Source organism: Sander lucioperca, chromosome 22, assembly GCF_008315115.2.
Source record: "Sander lucioperca isolate FBNREF2018 chromosome 22, SLUC_FBN_1.2, whole genome shotgun sequence".
In the NCBI taxonomy this organism is placed as follows: Eukaryota; Metazoa; Chordata; class Actinopteri; order Perciformes; family Percidae; genus Sander; species Sander lucioperca.
In genome coordinates this window covers 26,879,033-26,898,004 of record NC_050194.1, presented here as the reverse complement: position 1 = coordinate 26,898,004, position 18,972 = coordinate 26,879,033, and the positions used below count along the sequence as shown (strand labels likewise).

General features: G+C 37.8%; 1 protein-coding gene across 4 annotated transcripts in view; it reads left to right on the top strand.

Annotated features, from left to right (window-relative positions):
• mbtd1 (mbt domain containing 1) overlaps positions 1-15,856 on the top strand; it is a 33,179-nt gene extending 17,323 nt beyond the window's left edge. For 3 of the 4 annotated variants that reach the window (XM_035997530.1, XM_035997528.1, XM_035997529.1), the window contains 3 exons: positions 3,041-3,112; positions 8,286-8,441; positions 9,365-15,856. In XM_035997530.1, coding sequence (XP_035853423.1) covers positions 3,041-3,112; positions 8,286-8,441; positions 9,365-9,483 — 347 coding nt within the window. In that variant the 3' untranslated portion in view covers positions 9,484-15,856. The remainder of the gene's footprint in view (positions 1-3,040; positions 3,113-8,285; positions 8,442-9,364) is intronic. The other variant, XM_031323871.2, reaches the window with a different exon arrangement.
• The last annotated feature ends 3,116 nt before the right edge of the window (positions 15,857-18,972 follow it).

The following is an 18,972-nucleotide window of genomic DNA, read 5'->3' as shown; positions in this document are numbered from 1 at the left end:
AAGGAGGTGAGGACAGCAGGACTGAGGCTAGCCTGCTTCAGCCTCCTCAAGCAGTACATGCGCTGGTGAGCCTTCTTAAGAATGTTAGCCGTGTTGGTACTCCACGTCAGGTCGCTAGAGATGTGAATCCCCAGGTATTTGACTGACGATACCATCTCCACCTTAGCTCCTCCGATGATGAGAGGTGATGGGGTATGCCTCCCCCTTCTAAAATCCCTCTATCTGATAGGATGAATCCAGCATGTTGTTGTTTAGCCACATTTCCGTTAGGAGAAGTGCACAACAATTCCGCATCGCTCTGTAGCTGTTTAGACGGAGTCCATCTTGTTGTCCAATGAGTGTACATTCGCCAAAAAGAGCGTGGGAAGTACGGGTCTCCTGCCAGCTCGCATCCTCGTAAGCAATCCGCCGCGTTTACCCCTATATATGTAGGGACCCTCATTATGCTACAGTGGAAGTGTGGTGCTATTTTGAGCCTTGTTAGTGGTGTAGAAATGGAGATTTCTTGTTACTTTACCCATTCCCCAACGACTAGCTTTATAAGCTAATTAGCGGTTTGCACTAAAACTGGTCACATTCGATTAGCATGAAAAGTTCCTTCCCGATGCTATTTTGCAGCACCACCGTGGCTCTGTTGGGTGCTTAGTGCCGCCCAAGACAATTGTGATTGGTTTATAGAAATGCCAATAAACCAGAACACGTTCTCCCATCCTGGAATGCTGTGTGGAATAGCCAGACCCTCCTAACATTGTTAGTTACTTGTGTTTTTAATGGTGGCTATAACTTGTTGAGAGGAAACAATGCGGTGAATCTATGATTTATGGGCTTCTCCAAATGTTGTGCAAATGAAGAAAGACATTACTTTTCCAAATGTACAGTGTTGACACATTTTTCAGTGTGTATAAAATATGATTATCATAGAAACCTTTTTTATACAGATCATTGGTTATTGACCAAGATTTTCATATCGGTGCATCCCTATTATTTTCCATGTCAGTCTTGTGTCTGAGCATGTCTTACAGTCGGTTTTCTGTAGAAATTGCGATGGCAGTTTATCTAGATAACAGTTCCTTAATACTACCAACATGGTCACATTACCAGAAAAGGTACTCGTAAACAAGGCTAAATACACAGAGAGAGATAATGTATAAAATGCATGTCATGTATGATTTATTGTTTGTTATAGCTACACAAAGAAAAGAAAATCTGTTTAAACCAAAAGTTATTGTGAATGAGCCAGTCTTGAGCTGTTGAGCAGTAGAGCTGTAATGATTCATCGATTAGTCCAACCGTAACTTTTATGGCAACTATTGGGATAGTCAAGTCATCATTTACATAAAAAAACAACGTTTTATGCCTTGTTTAAGGTTCTCAAATATGAACTACATACAAAACTATTTTCTACAAGATTTCTGCAAGAATGGCTTTTTTCGGCGATTTAGATGGCGAGCTCTTCTATTCTAGAAACCACCTCATAGTCAGTATACCTATGAAAGCCATACTTTCTCTAAATGCCCTCGGTCTCTAGTTTGTGGTTGCAAAGTGTCATGAGGCTATGATTGTCCTAGAGGTCACAACAGGGTCATCTTATACAGTGAGATCAACTTTCAAAAAACGGTCTCACTACAGTGAAACTGCTACTAGGGGACATAGTAACATCACACATGAATATAATTGGGGTCATTGAATCCACAAGAGTCTCAGCTTTCCAGTCATACCCAAATCATGCAACTCCAAGGCTGTTTAGGGACCCCACCGTGCATAAATATTCAAACACACCATTTTTAGAAGAGGCAAAAAAATGTATACTGCATGAGATAAAAACCCATGTTTTTCCCTCATACTGCATGGTTTTAGTATAAATTGTGCATATCTGTGGCGATCGAACCCATTTTCATTCAGAAATCTTGAGGTGGGAGGTTAAGGGACCCCTTAAGAAATGGCCATGCTAGTTTTTCCCTTACCAAAATTTAGCCTAACTTTGGAGCATTATTTAGCCCCCTTCCCAACATTAGCATTAGAGCTGCAAAGATTTTATTATTAATTTAGTCTCCAACTATTTAAGTTATTTTTGTATGAAAAAAAAGTCCAAATTATCTGATTCCAGCTTCTTAAATGTGAATATATTCTAGTTTCTTCACTCCTCTTTTCTGACATTTAGTAGACCAAACAACTAATCAAGACAATTATCGACCGATTAATTGACAATTAAAATAATTGTTAGTTGCAGCCCTAGCTGGCAGCGCCGACGTCTTCAGAGGATGAAGCCAGCAATGTTACACATTCCCTCTCTGAGTTCTGGGTTTAAATTTCAATATGAACATGGTAGAATAACACTTGCATAATGTGTGTACATAAGATGAAAACGCACATATGACTTGTTTTAGTGTTCATGTGTTGCTGTGTATTGCAAACCGTATAGCTTGATACCCTTTAGTTCATCACTTATGTTGTTTCTTTGTTTCCACATTATAATAATTTATATACTCGTCACATTTTAACCAATACTTTTGTAATATCTTTCATTTATATACTCCCAGGTAATATTCTGGATACATTTTAATTGTGTGTATAATTTCGACATTTTGTCCATGAATACCTAGTCTGATACTTTATCTCAAATATCTGCTAATTCAATACATGTTCTCTGTTTTTTCTTCAAATTTAGACTCTGTATACCTCAGGGTGTGAAACTCATTGGAATTAATTGTATGTAAATAATACAAGGCCAGGGATTGCTGTGGCATTAGAAAGTGAGTCGCCTGCCTACCGTGACTACTCTATAACTGATGGCATTGACAAAAGAAACTGTATTTACTGTGGATCGGTCATGTCATTGCAGATATCTGATGTGCTTAATTAGGCCAGTATCCGCGTCGATACCGATCCGACATATCGGCTCGATGCATCCCTAATTGTAGGTTGTGCTAGTATATGCTCTATTTATGATACCATTTGTTTTCTTGGTTTGTACCTCACCTCACTTTACCTCACTGTCCACAAATGTCCTATAGTTTCCTGCCTTATGGTCTTCTTTCAGGTAACAGAGAAATGCCTCAATCTGTACCCAAGCAGAAGAAAAAGGCCCAGCAGTATAAAGGCCAAAAGAAAAGTGAGTAATCCGTCGTGCACTGTTGATTTGTTTCGCTTCACTTCTTATTTCTCCTTATTCTGTTCCTCTTACTGTCACTGGCTACACTCGTGGTAGAAACTCTGCTGCTGTCAGATTGGCCATCTGCTTGGTGTGTCAGGAGTATTTTCATCGGACCTCTTGTGTCACATTGCTGGGTGTTGTAGAGAGACCTAAGTTCTGTCTTTTCCCTTTTGAGTGGGATAGTTCTTAACACAATGCCTGCACACTTGGGTGCAATGTGTTTGAGATACTTCAGGTATTTAATAGCAGAAGGCCTGGTGTTGGTATCCCAACTAGGTCCACATTTTCACACACAAAAGTCGATGCTAATGCTAAATTGAACACAAGCAGTAATATGGAAGTCTATGGCTGCCGATATAAAAATGAAGTAATTTAATCAAATTGAAATGCCATTTGTGTGCACAGAATGTATGACAAAATCCAAATTAATTAATGAAAACTTCACTGACAAATAGTTTAATGTGTACTCGTAAGCATACCATTCCCAATAATGATAATAAATTTGCATGTGGAATGGACTTGTGCAAGCTAAACTTGAAAATATTATTGCAAACTGAACTTTTGAGTTATAAGGAATTATGATTTTGGCTCATTCAAATAGAAATTTAACCTTTTCGTGGAATTTTTTATTTTTATGAAGATGCTTGGGAGAACTGCCATTACAAAATGTTTAATTTTCTCATACTTATTTAAACTGGACTATGATTTATGTCTTGACTTTGGCTTGTTTCTTATGAAAATTATTTTTCTGTAATAGAAGGATCCTCCCAGGTCTCTTTTGTCAAATCTGTGGAAGTCCAGCATTATGAAGATGATCACAGACCTGCCAACATGTACGCATTTTTCGTACTCGGCACGCATTTTGACCCTTAAGTACGCTTGTACGATTGCCTGCTCTCTAGGTACGCATTTTGTTCATGGATGTATATCATCCATTGTTGCATCTTTCATTTCGCCGGTTTCAGTTTCTGTGCAATCTATATGACGTTGATTCTGCCGCTCAGCCACAGCGTATAAGTGGAGTGAAAAGCTTTCGGCCAATCGGAGCGCTGCATTTTAACCCTCCGCCCACCTGCCCCTCCTAGCCAAATGCTTCGCACGTTTAATTCAATTCAGTGCCTCAAGCAAGCTAGGCTGGCCGGATAACTGTAGGCTTGTATGCCATGACTGAACCGCCTCAAAAAAAGGTTCGGAAACCAACTACGGAAACTTGACAGCTATCGGGAGAGATGGCCTTGAATCATGGATTTATTAAGAGAACTGGATACAGTGTTCGGCGGGAAGCCCTGTACGTTCCAATGAGAGTGCTCAAAAGCGCATAAAGCAAACATGGAGCTTGGCTCTTCCGCATTGTTGGCCCATAACGCTGGTTGGCTCACGATGGGCATGCGCACTAGCAACAATTTGTTTGCGTTGTCGTAGCAACATGCGCGTTCGTGCTTCTCTGTCGTGTCTCTTACAAGTGGCGAACTCATGAACTCGCCGTTTCATTGTCTAAAATATTCACTAACGTTAAACACTGTTTTCGTTGTTCCCTATCGTTTACATGCTTAGCTAAATAAACGATAGATGTATTTAGCTAGACAACCAAGGAGATTTAATAATTATGTTGTGCTATTAGCTAGCAGTTAGCCTGCAGTTTCGTGAACAAAGCTCATCCATGGCTTCAGCTCTCATCCACGTTACAAGCTTTACAGCATACAGCCCTCGGATGTATCATAAGAGAGAACCAAGGCGATGTAATCACTGTCTGTAGTAACGTTATGTAGGCAAATAGTTAGCTATGTAGCTATAGATCTTAATACAGCCATGCTAGCTACCCCTGATGTTAGCAACTAGCTAGCTAGCCGATAGCCCGCCAGTTTAGGAAACGCTAATGACGTTACATCCACGTAGCTAACAGGCTTTACAGCAGCTACATACATCCCTGGGATGTATCATGACTTCATAAGATAACACATGGTGAACTACAACCATTAGCTATATCCATTATTACAGCTAGCTACATGAGCTCGGGAGAACAGTCATGTGAGCGGGCGGGCGCAGTCCCGCGGCTCTGCTCGCGTCCACTATGCGCGTTCATCATGCCTTATTTAATAATTCTGGATTCGCTTCTAGTGAATGTTAAAAATGTTAAAAACGTAACGTTTTAAACAAGGACCCTTTCAGTGTTCGGGTGGTAAGTTGATATACCCAGAAACAAATTATCCGCTGAAATATAGACGTTTCTTTCGCCATGCAAAGTCTATGTGAAAAGTCTTTCTGGGCCATGGGGTGCAGTACCACCGTTATCCGCTAAGCCCATGGTGGCTTTTAGACTCGGCGCTCTTCCTGGGGGCTTGCCTTGAATCCACATGTCCAGGCTACCTCATCACGCGTTCTGCACCGTTTGCAAGACAGACATCGATATCAGTCACGAAGGGACAACAGGTAACGAACACAGTCCCACACGCAAATACTCGGGTATGGTTAATACGAGTCGGGTATGGCTGCAGCCTGGAGACCTCCCGTCTCATGCCTCTCATGCCCGCTAACTTAACCGTGACTTCATTTAGAAAATAATTCACGATTTCGTAGGCTATTCTGAACATCTGAGTTTACCGTCGTATTCTGAACATCTGAGTTTAGCGTTGGACATGCCCAGGAATGAGACAGGAGGTCTCCAGGCTGCAGCGATACACTCTTGCAAATACTCCCCGCCCACCCCCCGAAACATAATGATATTAAAAATAAAAGGATGATAAGAAACAAAACGTTCATAGTGTCAATAGGCTAGCCTGTCACACCTGCCATCCTTTCCATTAGTTGGGGGAAGTTAGAAAAGTGGTGGAATGGCTAGAAAACTAGAAGGTTTTAGACAGGCCAGATGCTGATTAACGTAAAGGTAACAGTTAGGCTATTTTTAGCCTAATTGAATTTATGAACATAAATAATGACCTTGACATCATAACTGGGAGTCCAGCTGTTACGAGCTCAGTTAATGATGCATAGCATACAGTAGGGCTATTTGCTAGGCCAATGTGATGGCAACTGACTTAATGCAATGTCACCCATGTCAATCTTTGAAAAGCCTATCTGAAAATATCTGACCCATGTTATTTATTAGCCTATAATCGTGTCTGCCAGGCTTCAATCTTGTGCTTTTTTAATAGTTGCTTTAGGCCTATTTAAAGTTGCTTTATGAGTAAATCATTACTTAGACTACTTTAGTAATCAGAAGAAGGCCAGTGTTGGGCAAGTTACTTCCAATCAATTTGAGAGTAATTAGTTATATTACAATATAACTGTCTCTGAATTGTAATGCGTTACACTACTTTTGCATTACTTTTGAGTTACTTTTACCAAAATAACAGGGGAAGTTTGATTTGGCAGCTAGCTTGTGAATCCACTTTAATACATCATAGATTATTCATATTTTGTATAATTAATATAAATATGCAAAGTAACTAAAGCTATAAAAAATAGATAAGTAAAACGTATAATAGGCAAGTAGGAGAAAATGAAAATACTCAATTAAAAGTACGGCATTGTTGTAAAATGTTTGTTTATAGCACTTGAATAAGAAATTCATGTTGTTTAGTTTAAAACACTCTAAAGGAAATGTTCAATTATAGTGTGATTAAAACTCACTATTAACATTATTTACAGTACTTGATTTACAGCTGATTTGTGAAAAGGTAGCCTACACAACCTTATTTAACAGTAATTTAGTTTTACTGCGAACCGTCACAGGAAGTGCTTTTATTTTGAAGTAGGCTACACGGAAGTTGTCTGTTGTGTAGCCTACTCTTGCTAGCTTACTGAGAAGCAACATGTCCGTCAGGCTCAAGTTGTTCACTTTCTTGTTTGTAAAACTGCAACATATTGAACAGTAAATGGTCACAGTAAAAGACAAGCGTTTTTGGTCGTCATTCGAAGCCATTCCACTACAGGCAGAGTTACTCTCTACGGCTGATAAAATGCAATGATATTTACGTGTAGCAAGCCTCAACATTAATTCCCGACATGTTTATATCTGTCAGCCACTGACGTACCGTCACCTGTTGGGACATACATGCTGTCCGTACCGTCTCTGGTTCTGACCACGGGAACAGAAACAGGACAGCTCACTTCAACGCAGCGTTAATAACTCCTGAAAATAATATCCATCTCGCAAATGTATCTGTCTCTGCAGTCATCTCAACCATCGAATACAGCGACAGGAAATAATACGGCTTTTTTTTTTCCTGTGAAGAAATGTGTCGCGGTGTTGGTGAATTCTTAAAAAAGAACGCACCACTAAATGTTGTGTTAAAATGCATTGTAACTCGCGTTACTGAGACTGTAACGAGTATAATATTACCGAAATTTAATTAGTAAGTTATATTACTGCGTTACAGCAAAGAGGAATACATTACTGTAATTGCGTTACTTTTGTAACGCGTTACTCCCAACACTGAAGAAGGCTAACCTGTGTTAACCTGGTCTGACTCTCATCTTTAACACAGAAGTACTTAGGCCTATTTATTAGCTCTCTGCGGTTGTACTCATAAAATGTCTTCAAGGTTGGCAGGTCTGTGATCATAATGAAAATAACCACTGAAACGGCCATTTCCATTTAATTTTCACTAGAAGTTACCCAAACATCAGGAGATAATTTAACTGTGTAATTTGCACATAGTTTAGTTGCAAAAATTCGCTCTCTTGTTCAATTAGATTTTTCTTATGGCAATGTTATGCTTAGGTTTTTTAAAAGACATGAAAATGGAAATTAAAATTAAAATTGTTATGTTGTTATGGCTCATGGACATGCAAATGGAAAATGCTAATTTAATTATTAATTATTTAAATATTGGCAGCCACAGACTTTCATACATTTGTTACAGTTGCTTTAGCCTTGTTCTTGGTAGCTAACAGTGTATTTGCTTACTTGGGCTTGGCAGTCTGATTACAGCTTACCAGGGGCTTATTCAGATGGGCATATCAATGCAAGTATTAACAGTGTGAGGTTAAATTAAAAAAATATCACCCTGAACTGTAACCTTTTTAACCTTTTTTCACAATACATATTCTAAACATCAAGAACAGTTGAATTGAACCCCTGTGTGTAATAAGCCCCTAGTAGCTTACCCGAGTCTGGCTTGGTGTTTAGAGAGGAAGATTCCGGTTGGTCGACGGCCCTTCAGTCAGGCAGGCAGGAGGAGGAGCAGCTTCTCGGGGGACGAAGAACAGAGTCCGCCCCCTTATCCTGCCCAGGGGCCCTCTCGGCCCCGACCCCGAACCCACCTCCACCAAATCCACAAATCAGGTAACGTCACACTAACGATAAAACCAGCACGGCGCTGAGCCTTCTGAAGCTCGGCGGCATTTTTAACAGAAGACCGTCCTCTGAGTCCCGCGCACAGGGCCTCGCCGTGGAGCTGGATGCTGCTGATGCTGCATGTTCTACTCTTAAATCAACCTCGTTGTCGTCGTTTTTCACATGAATATTTCCTCATTTCAGTGGTCTGTTCGTTTAAAGTGCTCATATTATGCTTTTGGGCTTTTTCCCTTTCCCTTTATAGTGTTATATATCTTTTTTTGTGCACGTTAGTTTACAAAGTGAAAAAGCCCAAAGTCCACCCCAAAGGGACTTACCATCTCCAACAGAAAACACTGTTCACAAACTGCTCCAAACAGCTCTATTGTAGTCCAGCCTTTACTTCAGAGACAAACGTGGTCACTTTGGAACACACGTTATAATGCTCGCCTAGCTGCTAGCATGGCACGCCCTCATACTCTGCTTCTGACTGGCTAGTAGTCCTTACCTAGGTACTGCACATGTGCGACTCCCAACAAAGATGGAACACAAGTGTGATGTCTCACTCTGTAGCTGAAACAGAGAGCTCAACACACAGGGTGAAAAGAGGAGCTGCAGCAATGTGCAGTACAACAAAAATGGTGTTTTCTGAAAATTAAACCATGTAAACCTATTCTGGTCCAACCTCTAAATACAATTATGAACCTGAAAATGAGCATAATATGAGCACTTCAAGTTTCAAGCAGTCATATGGCATGTTTTGTTTCATTTGATTATTTTTTGAAGTAGTTATCTTGATGCTAATCTTGCATGGGAAGTTAACCTTAACACCTGGAACAAAGACAAAGGCCCATCCAGGATTTTACTCCCACGTACACAACTGGCTCACCTGTGCCGCTGTTGTCTCTCATCTGTCTCTGCCCTGTCTGTAGAGTCTCTCCTGCGAATGAAGGAGGAGACGGCTGAGGTGGACGAGTTTACCTTCTCACAGGGCACCTCCGACCAGGAAAGCAACGGCTCCGGCAGCTACTACATCAAACAGGAGCCCTGAGGTCGGGGCGGAGCAGGACAAATCGGGGCAGGACACACCTCTGGGAAACCCCAGCAAGGTCCGGAACTTGGAGAGTCAAACTAGTCTGGAATCTCACTCAGACCAATGCCACAGGCCTTCTATGGAGTCAGTACAGGAGATGCCGATGACAAGGAGAAGGGGGCACTTTCATGCTTCTGAAAAATCCTGAAGGGAACATCCCTCTGAACCATTTTCTAACCTCGTAGCTGTGTGTGCACATAATCACAATTACACACTCACAAAACCTGGGTCACATACGTTTGGGCATTCTCTTTCCTACCACCTACGGATGACGCAACATCATTGTCTCTCTCTCCTGTCTGGAACTTCCAATCAGACGAGATATTCAGATGGGTAAAAAAAAAAAAATCAACCCTTTCTCTCACAGAAATGGGAGTCCTGCAAGTCGACACCAGCCCACCCTGCCTCTGCCACAATCTGGGCCGCGCACAGAGACCTGTAGAAACTGTGAGAACCATTTATTGAGCCAGGTCTAGCTTTTTTGTGTGTGTGTGTGTGTGTGTGTGTTGCTGTTTTCAGGTCAGAGAGTCAGCCACTGAACGAACGGCCTGAGGAGAAAAGAGAGGCTGGGAGTAAGAGGAACAGAGTTGTGTATATTTTGATTATTTTCTTCTGAACAATATTGCCAGGTGGACTTACTTTGTTAATAGTACTTGAAGTTTTTTTTTTTTTTTCTTTCATTTTGTAATGATTTTGGAGTTGTTTTGGTCTTAATGTACCTTTTTTTTTTTTTTTTTTTTTGCATTTACATTTTTGGTGGCTGTGTGGAAAACTTAATGTGCATTGTTCCATAAAAGTGATTATATTCATATAGAATGTGGAGACATATTCAAATAGAACTACAGAGTATAAATATAAAATCTTAGTACAGTGCTGCTCAGCATTACTGACATTTTTTGGCTGGCTTTTTTTCTTCCAATATTGGCCAGAAGATTTCCACAGCTGCAGTCATTTCTGATTCAACCATTACAGAGGCAAAATTTAATTCCATTTCAACAATATCATTCATATTAGGGCTTTTTTTTTTTTTTTTACCACCTACGATTTATTAAGGTCACCAAAATCTATTTAGATTCCACAACTAATTGTTTATTTGTTGATCAATACTTTGAAATATATAAATTGTTATTTGGCATTTCTCAGACAGCATCTGAGGGGTGACATTAACATTTCTTTCTCTCTCTATTGTAGAACCAATTTGATGTTATGGTGTGTGTATAGATGACAAATTTAAATGGACATGGTGCAGCTTTAAATAGTAATCCATGACCATTGTTTTATTCAATTACAGAAATCCCCTCGCACATTCCATTGGGCTTTCACTAACACTGCACATTTGTACATCTTCTTATCCTTCAGCTATATTAAGTGGGCATTGCGGGGAATATCTGGTTTTTATTACAACTATTTTTTATGTCACAAAACTGTGACCTTCGCACAACATTTCCTTTACTGTCCAGCTGGTAAACCTGCCTGTAGATTACTGTAGATTGCATTAGCTAGGAGCTAACAGTGTACGGTGGCTTGATACCTTAATGTGGCGTTTTAGTAGGGACCTATCACAGAAATCGGCGCTCCCACAATGCAACTAACTTGCTGTAGCAAGAATTCAGCAGTGCTCATGAGGCCAGGAGTGGCCCTCGCTGAAATGTATGAGTTATTGTGAGTATTTCAGTATCTTTGTGCTGTAATTTTGAACAGAAATGATGAAGCTGTGGAGACAAGCTGTTTGCCATAAAATAAAAATAAAAAATCACCTTAGTTATAATGAAATACTAAATGAGAAACAAATAAGCATAGTGTGACTGTACGTGAGCTGCAGGGTATGTTGTATAAAAGCGAAACCTTACTGGTATGATAGGTAGACTCTGACATGTTATTCTCACTGTCACTGTCCAACCCTACAATATGTACTTTGACCTTTTACAGTTTGGATGTAGCTGCTGTCAGGGACGAACCTCAGTCTTATCGGACAGACAGACACGCTGACCGATGTTGGCCTCCAGTGTCAGCCAAACCGTACAGTACAGTATATTCAAATATTGTAGATGCTGGCAGGTACTTCACTTACATACTGTCAAAGGTTTCACTACAGCAGTGTTTCAGGCTGCAGATGCGTGTGTTTCTGTTGTCTTTTGGACCATGTCTGCTGTATTTATACCCAGAGGAGGACAAAGCTCAAAGTTCCATCTGGAACTCCTCCTCACCTGTATGGAGTCTGAAGTATGCCATCAGATTTATAGACGTATTCAGTATTAAATTATAGTCAATTAATACATTTTAGAAAAGCAAATATAAATAGTTTATTTTTTATTTTGATAATGCATTACAAATTGAAATTGAAAAAAAGGAACATTACATAAAATATCCTTATTCTGTCTGTAAATGATGTTTTGATAGTTGGATTATAAAATGCAATGGCAGAATACATTTTTATTTAAAGAAATACCAACACACAACCCACATAGTGCCTTTCTCTACAGCCAGCTGTGTTTGCAGGACGGCCTGTGGATTTGAGGTCCGTGTGTAATATTTAGCACACTGTTATTCTAGTTACTTATAATAATTTAATTTAAAGATGTGTAAGCAAAGTAAAATTGAGAAATAATTTAGTGATTTCTTTTTTTAATGCATTACTTAAATTTAAGTTCAATTAATGTACAATTGCTTTTCGAAAATTAGTAATTTATTGATGAATATAATTTAAACGATGAAAAAGTGGCACACTTAAGACTCCATACTTCAGCAAGTGTAGCATCAGACTTTGTTTTCTGTTATTGAAAATAAGAGGTTGGACTCATCAAACAGTTTAGTTGTCCATATGCTAAAAAGAATGTTACATATTTTATTAGGGTAATATGCAAAGCATTTTTTTTTTTTTATTATTATTGCTTAGGTTATTCTCATGTCAGAGCCATATGTATGCAAGCTAGTTTATGTTTCACCTGAGCCACAGAATAACAGGTTTGTTGTCAATAATGAAACATGAAAATGCACTGCTTTTCCAATAGTCTCTGAGGGCAGCATTCACATAACACGACAGCATCTAAAAGTGACATAAATACATAGATTCTATACATATATATATATATATATATATATATGCTTCATGACTGATTAGTCAGAAATCCATGCTTGGCCATGGAAAAGACTAGACTCCTTTCATTCTTCTTAGAGCTAAATCTTTGCAGCTGTTTATCTACTACCTCCTGATGCTAGCCACGTTTAGTTAAAACGAGAAAAAAACAAAACCGTGTGAAATAGACTATGGCATTGTGTTAGCATATGCAAATGAAGATGATTACCGAAAACGATCCACTTGAAGACTAGACACCAAACATGGAAGAATTTTATCACAGCACATGAGGTAGTCTTCTAATTAGAATGATATGCAATAATAATAGATCCCATATTATTTTGCTATGTTAAATAAAAGGTATAGCACCCTCAAATGTCATGATCACTACATTAATATAATTAACAGATGAGATAATTTAACAAAATGGTATTGTATAACTGTGATTTTTGTGAGCATGGGTTCACATACAGAATACTCACTGTATGGCCAAAGGCTGTATTGAAATGCAGAGCAGATCTAAAACTTCTCAGTGACGGTAAAAGATCCATCATTTCTCTTTCTACCAGTAAGGTTCATGATTAGATTCTCAGGAAGTTTGTTTCTTTTCTTTTCTGTTTTGGTTGTAAGGGTCGTAACTACAAGTCTGAATTAGCTGGGTTTGAAAAGCTCAAAGGCGTTTGCATCATGTGCATCTTTTTGGTGAAAGAAAATAAGTGTCGTAATAACTAGTAACTGAAATAGTACTTGTACTTGTGAAATGTAACCACATGATGCTGTAATGTAAATACCACTGAATGTATAGGAGCTATTTAATCAGCTATCTGGTGGTTTTAATTTCCATCTTTGACATTTCCAGTAGGTCATTTCAAGTGGTGCAATATGAAACCCTTGTTTTTTTTTTTACTTTTTCAATTGTTGTATGCACAAATTCAGATAGAAATTCCTAAAAAATGATACATAGTCTAGTTCATTTTTATCTGAAGTCCTGTGTGCAATTATTATCGTCTTGATCAAGTTAATTATGTATCTCATCCTGACTATGAGGGTTTCTTCCTCTTGTTTTAGACATGCATTCGACTCTTTCAAAATCAATTCAAATTTCTTTTTAATTGCACCATTTTAAATGAATCTGAAATACATTTTAAAGGCATACTATGCAACTTTTCCAGCTTCGGCCCCCTACAGGTTGTCTCATTGGACAACCTGTAAACCTGTTGCCTTTAAAGACAACAATTCAAATTACAGCAATTCAAATGGATAGTTTTCAGAGTTTTTTTTATATATATATATTAATACTCTCAATTCAGTGGTATTTAAAATTAATTATCCCATAGTGGTTACATTTCACATTAAGGTATTCATTTGTTTTCAAGACTAATTATTAGGGCCATTTTTTACTTCCGTACTGTTCAAACAACAAAGGTCTTATCTCACTAGCTACTTCGTGTATTTTTGTCCATGTTTTGTAGTTTTTTAATCTGTCTTCATGTTAAATTCTACATTTAAATGACTCGCAAACACATGGATGTTTGTTGCTTTTTTGTAGCTTGATTTGTTTGTTTTGCGGCTTCCGGTTTTTCTTTTATTTCTTAATGGGATATAAGATTTGTTTTCTACCAGTTTTCCTTTTCAATTTGTCTCCTGATCAGATTGGATACAAAGCTCAGCTGAAACACTGAGCTTCTAAGACCAAATGAGCAATAAAAGACAGTGTCTCACAATCATTTGAAGCAGACAGGTTTCAGGTTAGGATCTGTCACAGGAGTTATTTTCTTCTGATGTTGGAGGCAGAAAGACACATAAAAGTACTTCATGACCAAACTGCATTAATATCTTAGTACAAAAAAGAAAAAAGAAGACTGTTCTATGGACTAACTGCTGCTACCCTCTTCTAGAATAACCCTAAATAATCAAATGCACAATCAACACTGTTCTGGATCTGTTTCTCATGTTTCCTTGTAGATATTAAACTTTATTGTTTCACCTTGATCCCCAAATCTAAAAATGGAACAAGTTTGTCCTCCATCCACGGGTAGCTGTGTATTTAAAGTGTTTGGGCGTCAGTAGCTGGAGGTCGAAGCAATGAGTTGATGTGAGATTGGGTGTACTGATCAACTTAATGCATGTAGAACAGAACACGTTGTGCTGATGTTGTGCTGAGCTTGTTTTTGTTGTGACCGTCATTGGTTGTTCTTCAGTCTGTGTTTTTCCTCTTCCGCTGTAATCAAAGTATGGAAGTCCATTTCCGCCAAGAATAGAAAGAAAATATATTAAAGTTGGGCTTGATATAAAATTCTCAACCCACATTTTTAAGAAAAAGTATGAGATACTAATTCAAAATTCTGACTTACTAATGCAAAAGTATAACAGTCAAAATAGTGTCTACTTAAATGAAACATTCAAACACAATGAAACATTTTTCGCTATTCTCAATGTTGACCAAATTTTCATAGGTATCTTAATTTTGGCTTAGTAAGTCAAAATGTTGGCTTAGTAGGTCAAATTTGATCATAAATTTGATGTATTATCATAATTTTGGTGTCAAAAGTTGAGGTATCTCATAACTGAAAACTACATTTTGACTTTGCTCTCTCATGAAAAGTACTTACCATGAGTATTTTTTTCTTTCCCTGGAAGTAATGGGCTTCCATAGAAGGACTCTGTTGTGGTTGCAGAGTTCCTCCTGCGCCTGAACTGGTTCTGCCAGATGTGTGCAGTGGTGAGGAGCAGGCTGGAGTTGGATGTTTGTTTTTTTTCTTGGATACTAACACGGGTCTTTTGTATGTGATAGCCCCCCTGATTATATTAAACCATTATATTGTGGTGCTATATATATTTGATAAAAATGACTTAATGTATTGGGATTACTATTGTCTGAAAATAATTGTGAGTTTAGAGGGTTATGGTGCAAAATTTATTTTGGATACAAATGAAAAAAAATCTATGTTAATAGTTATAAATCTATTGATATTAACACTGACCCCTGAGGTACATTATTAGATTGCAGTTTAAAGTTTGTACATCTTTTTGATAGTGTATACCATTTTCCTTTCATATGGTAAATTTGTGCTGTGATCAAGCTTTGATAGACTTTGTAAATAAAGCCAAATGTTTGGATCATATATTGGTTGTAATGGATGGCTTCTTTGTTTACAAGCATTGCAAACTGTTTCCGCATGGCTGTGAAAGTTTATCTGGTGGTTTTTGTAAGATCTGACTTTTACACTGAATAAAAAGGCTTATGACTTCAAACACTGTGGAAATCTTTTTTCAGTGTCAGCACTTGAGTTTTTCAATGACACTTTGTCCTATGAACACAGGCAGCTTGGCTCTAATCCAGGCAGTACGAGGCAGGAGAATTTAGAGGACCAGTGGAGGCAGTACCAGGCAGGGGGATTTAAAGGACCAGTGGAGGCAGTACCAGGCAGGGGGGTTTAAAGGACCAGTGGAGGCAGTACCAGGCAGGGGGGTTTAAAGGACCAGTGGAGGCAGTACCAGGCAGGGGGGTTTAAAGGACCGTGGGCATACTTGAGCTTCTTCATACAATCAGAGTTGCTTCATCCTGATTTGATGCCTTTCAGTACTTTAGTTGTAATTTGACACCCAACAACGTCTGACGCACCTTCAGTCTCACACACACAGTAATAAGCAGTGCAGTTGTATTCAGATCACTACTATGACTTTATCACTTTTTTCGACATAATATACTAGATAAGATAAGATAAGAACATTGTCTTGCATTGTCTGCTCCAACAGTCAACAGGTAACATTAACAAACACACAAACAACAAAAAACAAGCATGCACACACACACACACACACACACACACACACACACACACAGCAGTAAAGGAATGGAAGATGTTGCTGAAATGTGCTATACAAATAAAGCTGCCTTACCTTGCCTTGATTCACATTACCAGCTGATTAGGGGGCGTTTACTCTTTTAGTTAAACCAACCAGGTTTAGCCACAATCTCTATCGGCCAATCACATTCTTGCTGTCAATATTTCAATGTTGTTCTCTCTGTTGCTGTCAGCTCTCATTTCAGTGTGAATTGTCGTGACCCTCCTCCATCCCCTTCACCTCCAGTTCATCAATTCAAGCTCCCAGGTCTGAGCTCACCAGACCTTGCTCCTCTTCTCATTCATCCAGATCTCAGCATCGTCTTCAGTCATCACCATCTCCACCAGTGTCTAGACTCCATCAGGGGATATCCTACATACTCACAGCTTCTCAGTCCCCTTTAAATAAGATGATGATACAATGGGAATTCGATGATGTCATGATGGGGTCTAATCGCCAAAGAATATCATTTATTATTATTGTGCAGTAATCAATACATACGTGTTCACTCAGACTCACATAGTATGTCGAAAAGTGATAAAAGTCATAATATAGCGTGTAGAGAAAAGTGATAAAAAAATTCATAGCATAGTATGTCAAAAAAAGTGATAAAAAGTCATGATACAGTATGTCATAAAAAGTGATAATATAGTATGTCGAAAAAGGTCAAAGTATAGTATGCTGAAAAAATATATTAAATAGTCATAGTATACTATGTCGAAAAAATTTATAAAAAAGTAATAGTATAGTATCTTGAAAAAAGTGATAAAGTCATAGTATAGTAGGTCGAAAAAAGTCATAGTATAGTATGACAAAAAAATGATAAAAAGTCATAGTATAGTATGTCGAAAACAGTCATAGTATATCATTTCGAAATAAGTGATGAAAAGTCATAGTATAGTATGACGAAAAAAGTGATAAAAAAGTCACGGTATAGTATGTTGAAAAAAGTGATAAAAAAATCATAGTATAGTATGACAAAAAAAATTATAAAAAGTCATAGTATAGTATGTCGAAAACAGTCATAGTATATCATTTCGAAACAAGTGATGAAAAGTAATAGTATAACATGTCGAAAAAAGTGATGAAAAAGTCATAGTATAATATGTCAAAAAAGTCATGGTATAGTATGCAGAAAAAAGTGATAAAAAAGTAATATAGTATGTCGAAAAAGTCATAGTACACTATGCAGAAAAAAGTGATAAAAAAGTAATATTATAGTATGTCGAAAAAGTCATAGTATAGTATGTCAAAAAAAGTGAGTGTAGCATGTCGAAAAAAGTGATAAAAAAGTATGTTGAAAAAAGTCAAAGTATAGAATGTCGAAAAAATGATAAAAAGTCATAGTATAGTGTGATGAAAGAAGTGGTAAAAAGTCATAGTATAGTATGACGAAAAAAGTGATAAAAAAGTCATAGCATATCATGTCGAAAAAATTATAAAAAGTCAGAGTATAGTATGTCGAAAAAAATCATAAAAAGACATAATATAGTATGTCGAACAAAGTGATAAAAAAGTCATAGTATATCATGTCGAAATAATTATAAAAAGTCATAGTATAGTATGTCAAAAAAGTCATAGTATAGTATGTCGAAAAAAATGATAAAAAGTCATAGTATAGCATGTCGAAAAAATGCTAAAAAGTAATCATATAGTATGAGGAAAAAAGTGATAAAAAAGTATAGTAAGTCGAAAAAAGTGATAAAAAAGTCATAGTATATCATGTCGAAATAATTATAAAAATTCATAGTATAGTATGACGAAAAAAGTGATAAAAAGTCATAGTATAGCATGTAACTATGCTAAAAAAAAAGTCATAATATAGTATGTTAAAAAATGATTAAAAGTCATAGTATAGTTTTTCGAAAAATGTGATAAAAAGTCATAATAGGGGTGGGGGAAATCAACCTGGATTGGATTTTAATAGAATGAGAGCTTGCCTCTCCGTTTACACCAGTAGATATTTTATCACAAAAGTCAAATAAAGGGAATAAAATGCAAAACCCTATCTTGAAATTTTCTAAAATGGTGTGGTTGGAGGTACATAAATATAGTATAATATTTGTCCTTGGGTTAAAAACAATACAAGTAAAAGTCTGAAAGTAATATGGGAAAAAGTGATAGTCACGTTTCATATTTTATGTTTCCTGTTTTATTTTGAAAGTTCTCTGTTCTCCCTTGTGTTGTCTTGTTTTACTTCCTGTTGTACATTTTCCCCGCCTGTGTAATTACCTGTCCCCGCCCTAATGTGTGGCACCTGTGTCCCATTGGCTCCCCTGTCTTGTGCATTTAAGTTCAGTCGTCCCCTTGTCCCAGTGCTAGATTGTCTGCTTCCCTGTGTTCAGCCTTCAAGTGTTTTTCCTTGTGTCCTGTTTCCTGTGTACCTGTTGTTTCTCTTGGATTTGACCTTTGCCTGTTTTTCTGGATTTTCCTTTTGCCTGCCGATATTTGGTCACTGTTGGCTGTAAGTTTATTAGCTTGCTAATAAAACCCGTGCATTTTACGTACCTGAGTCGTGTATC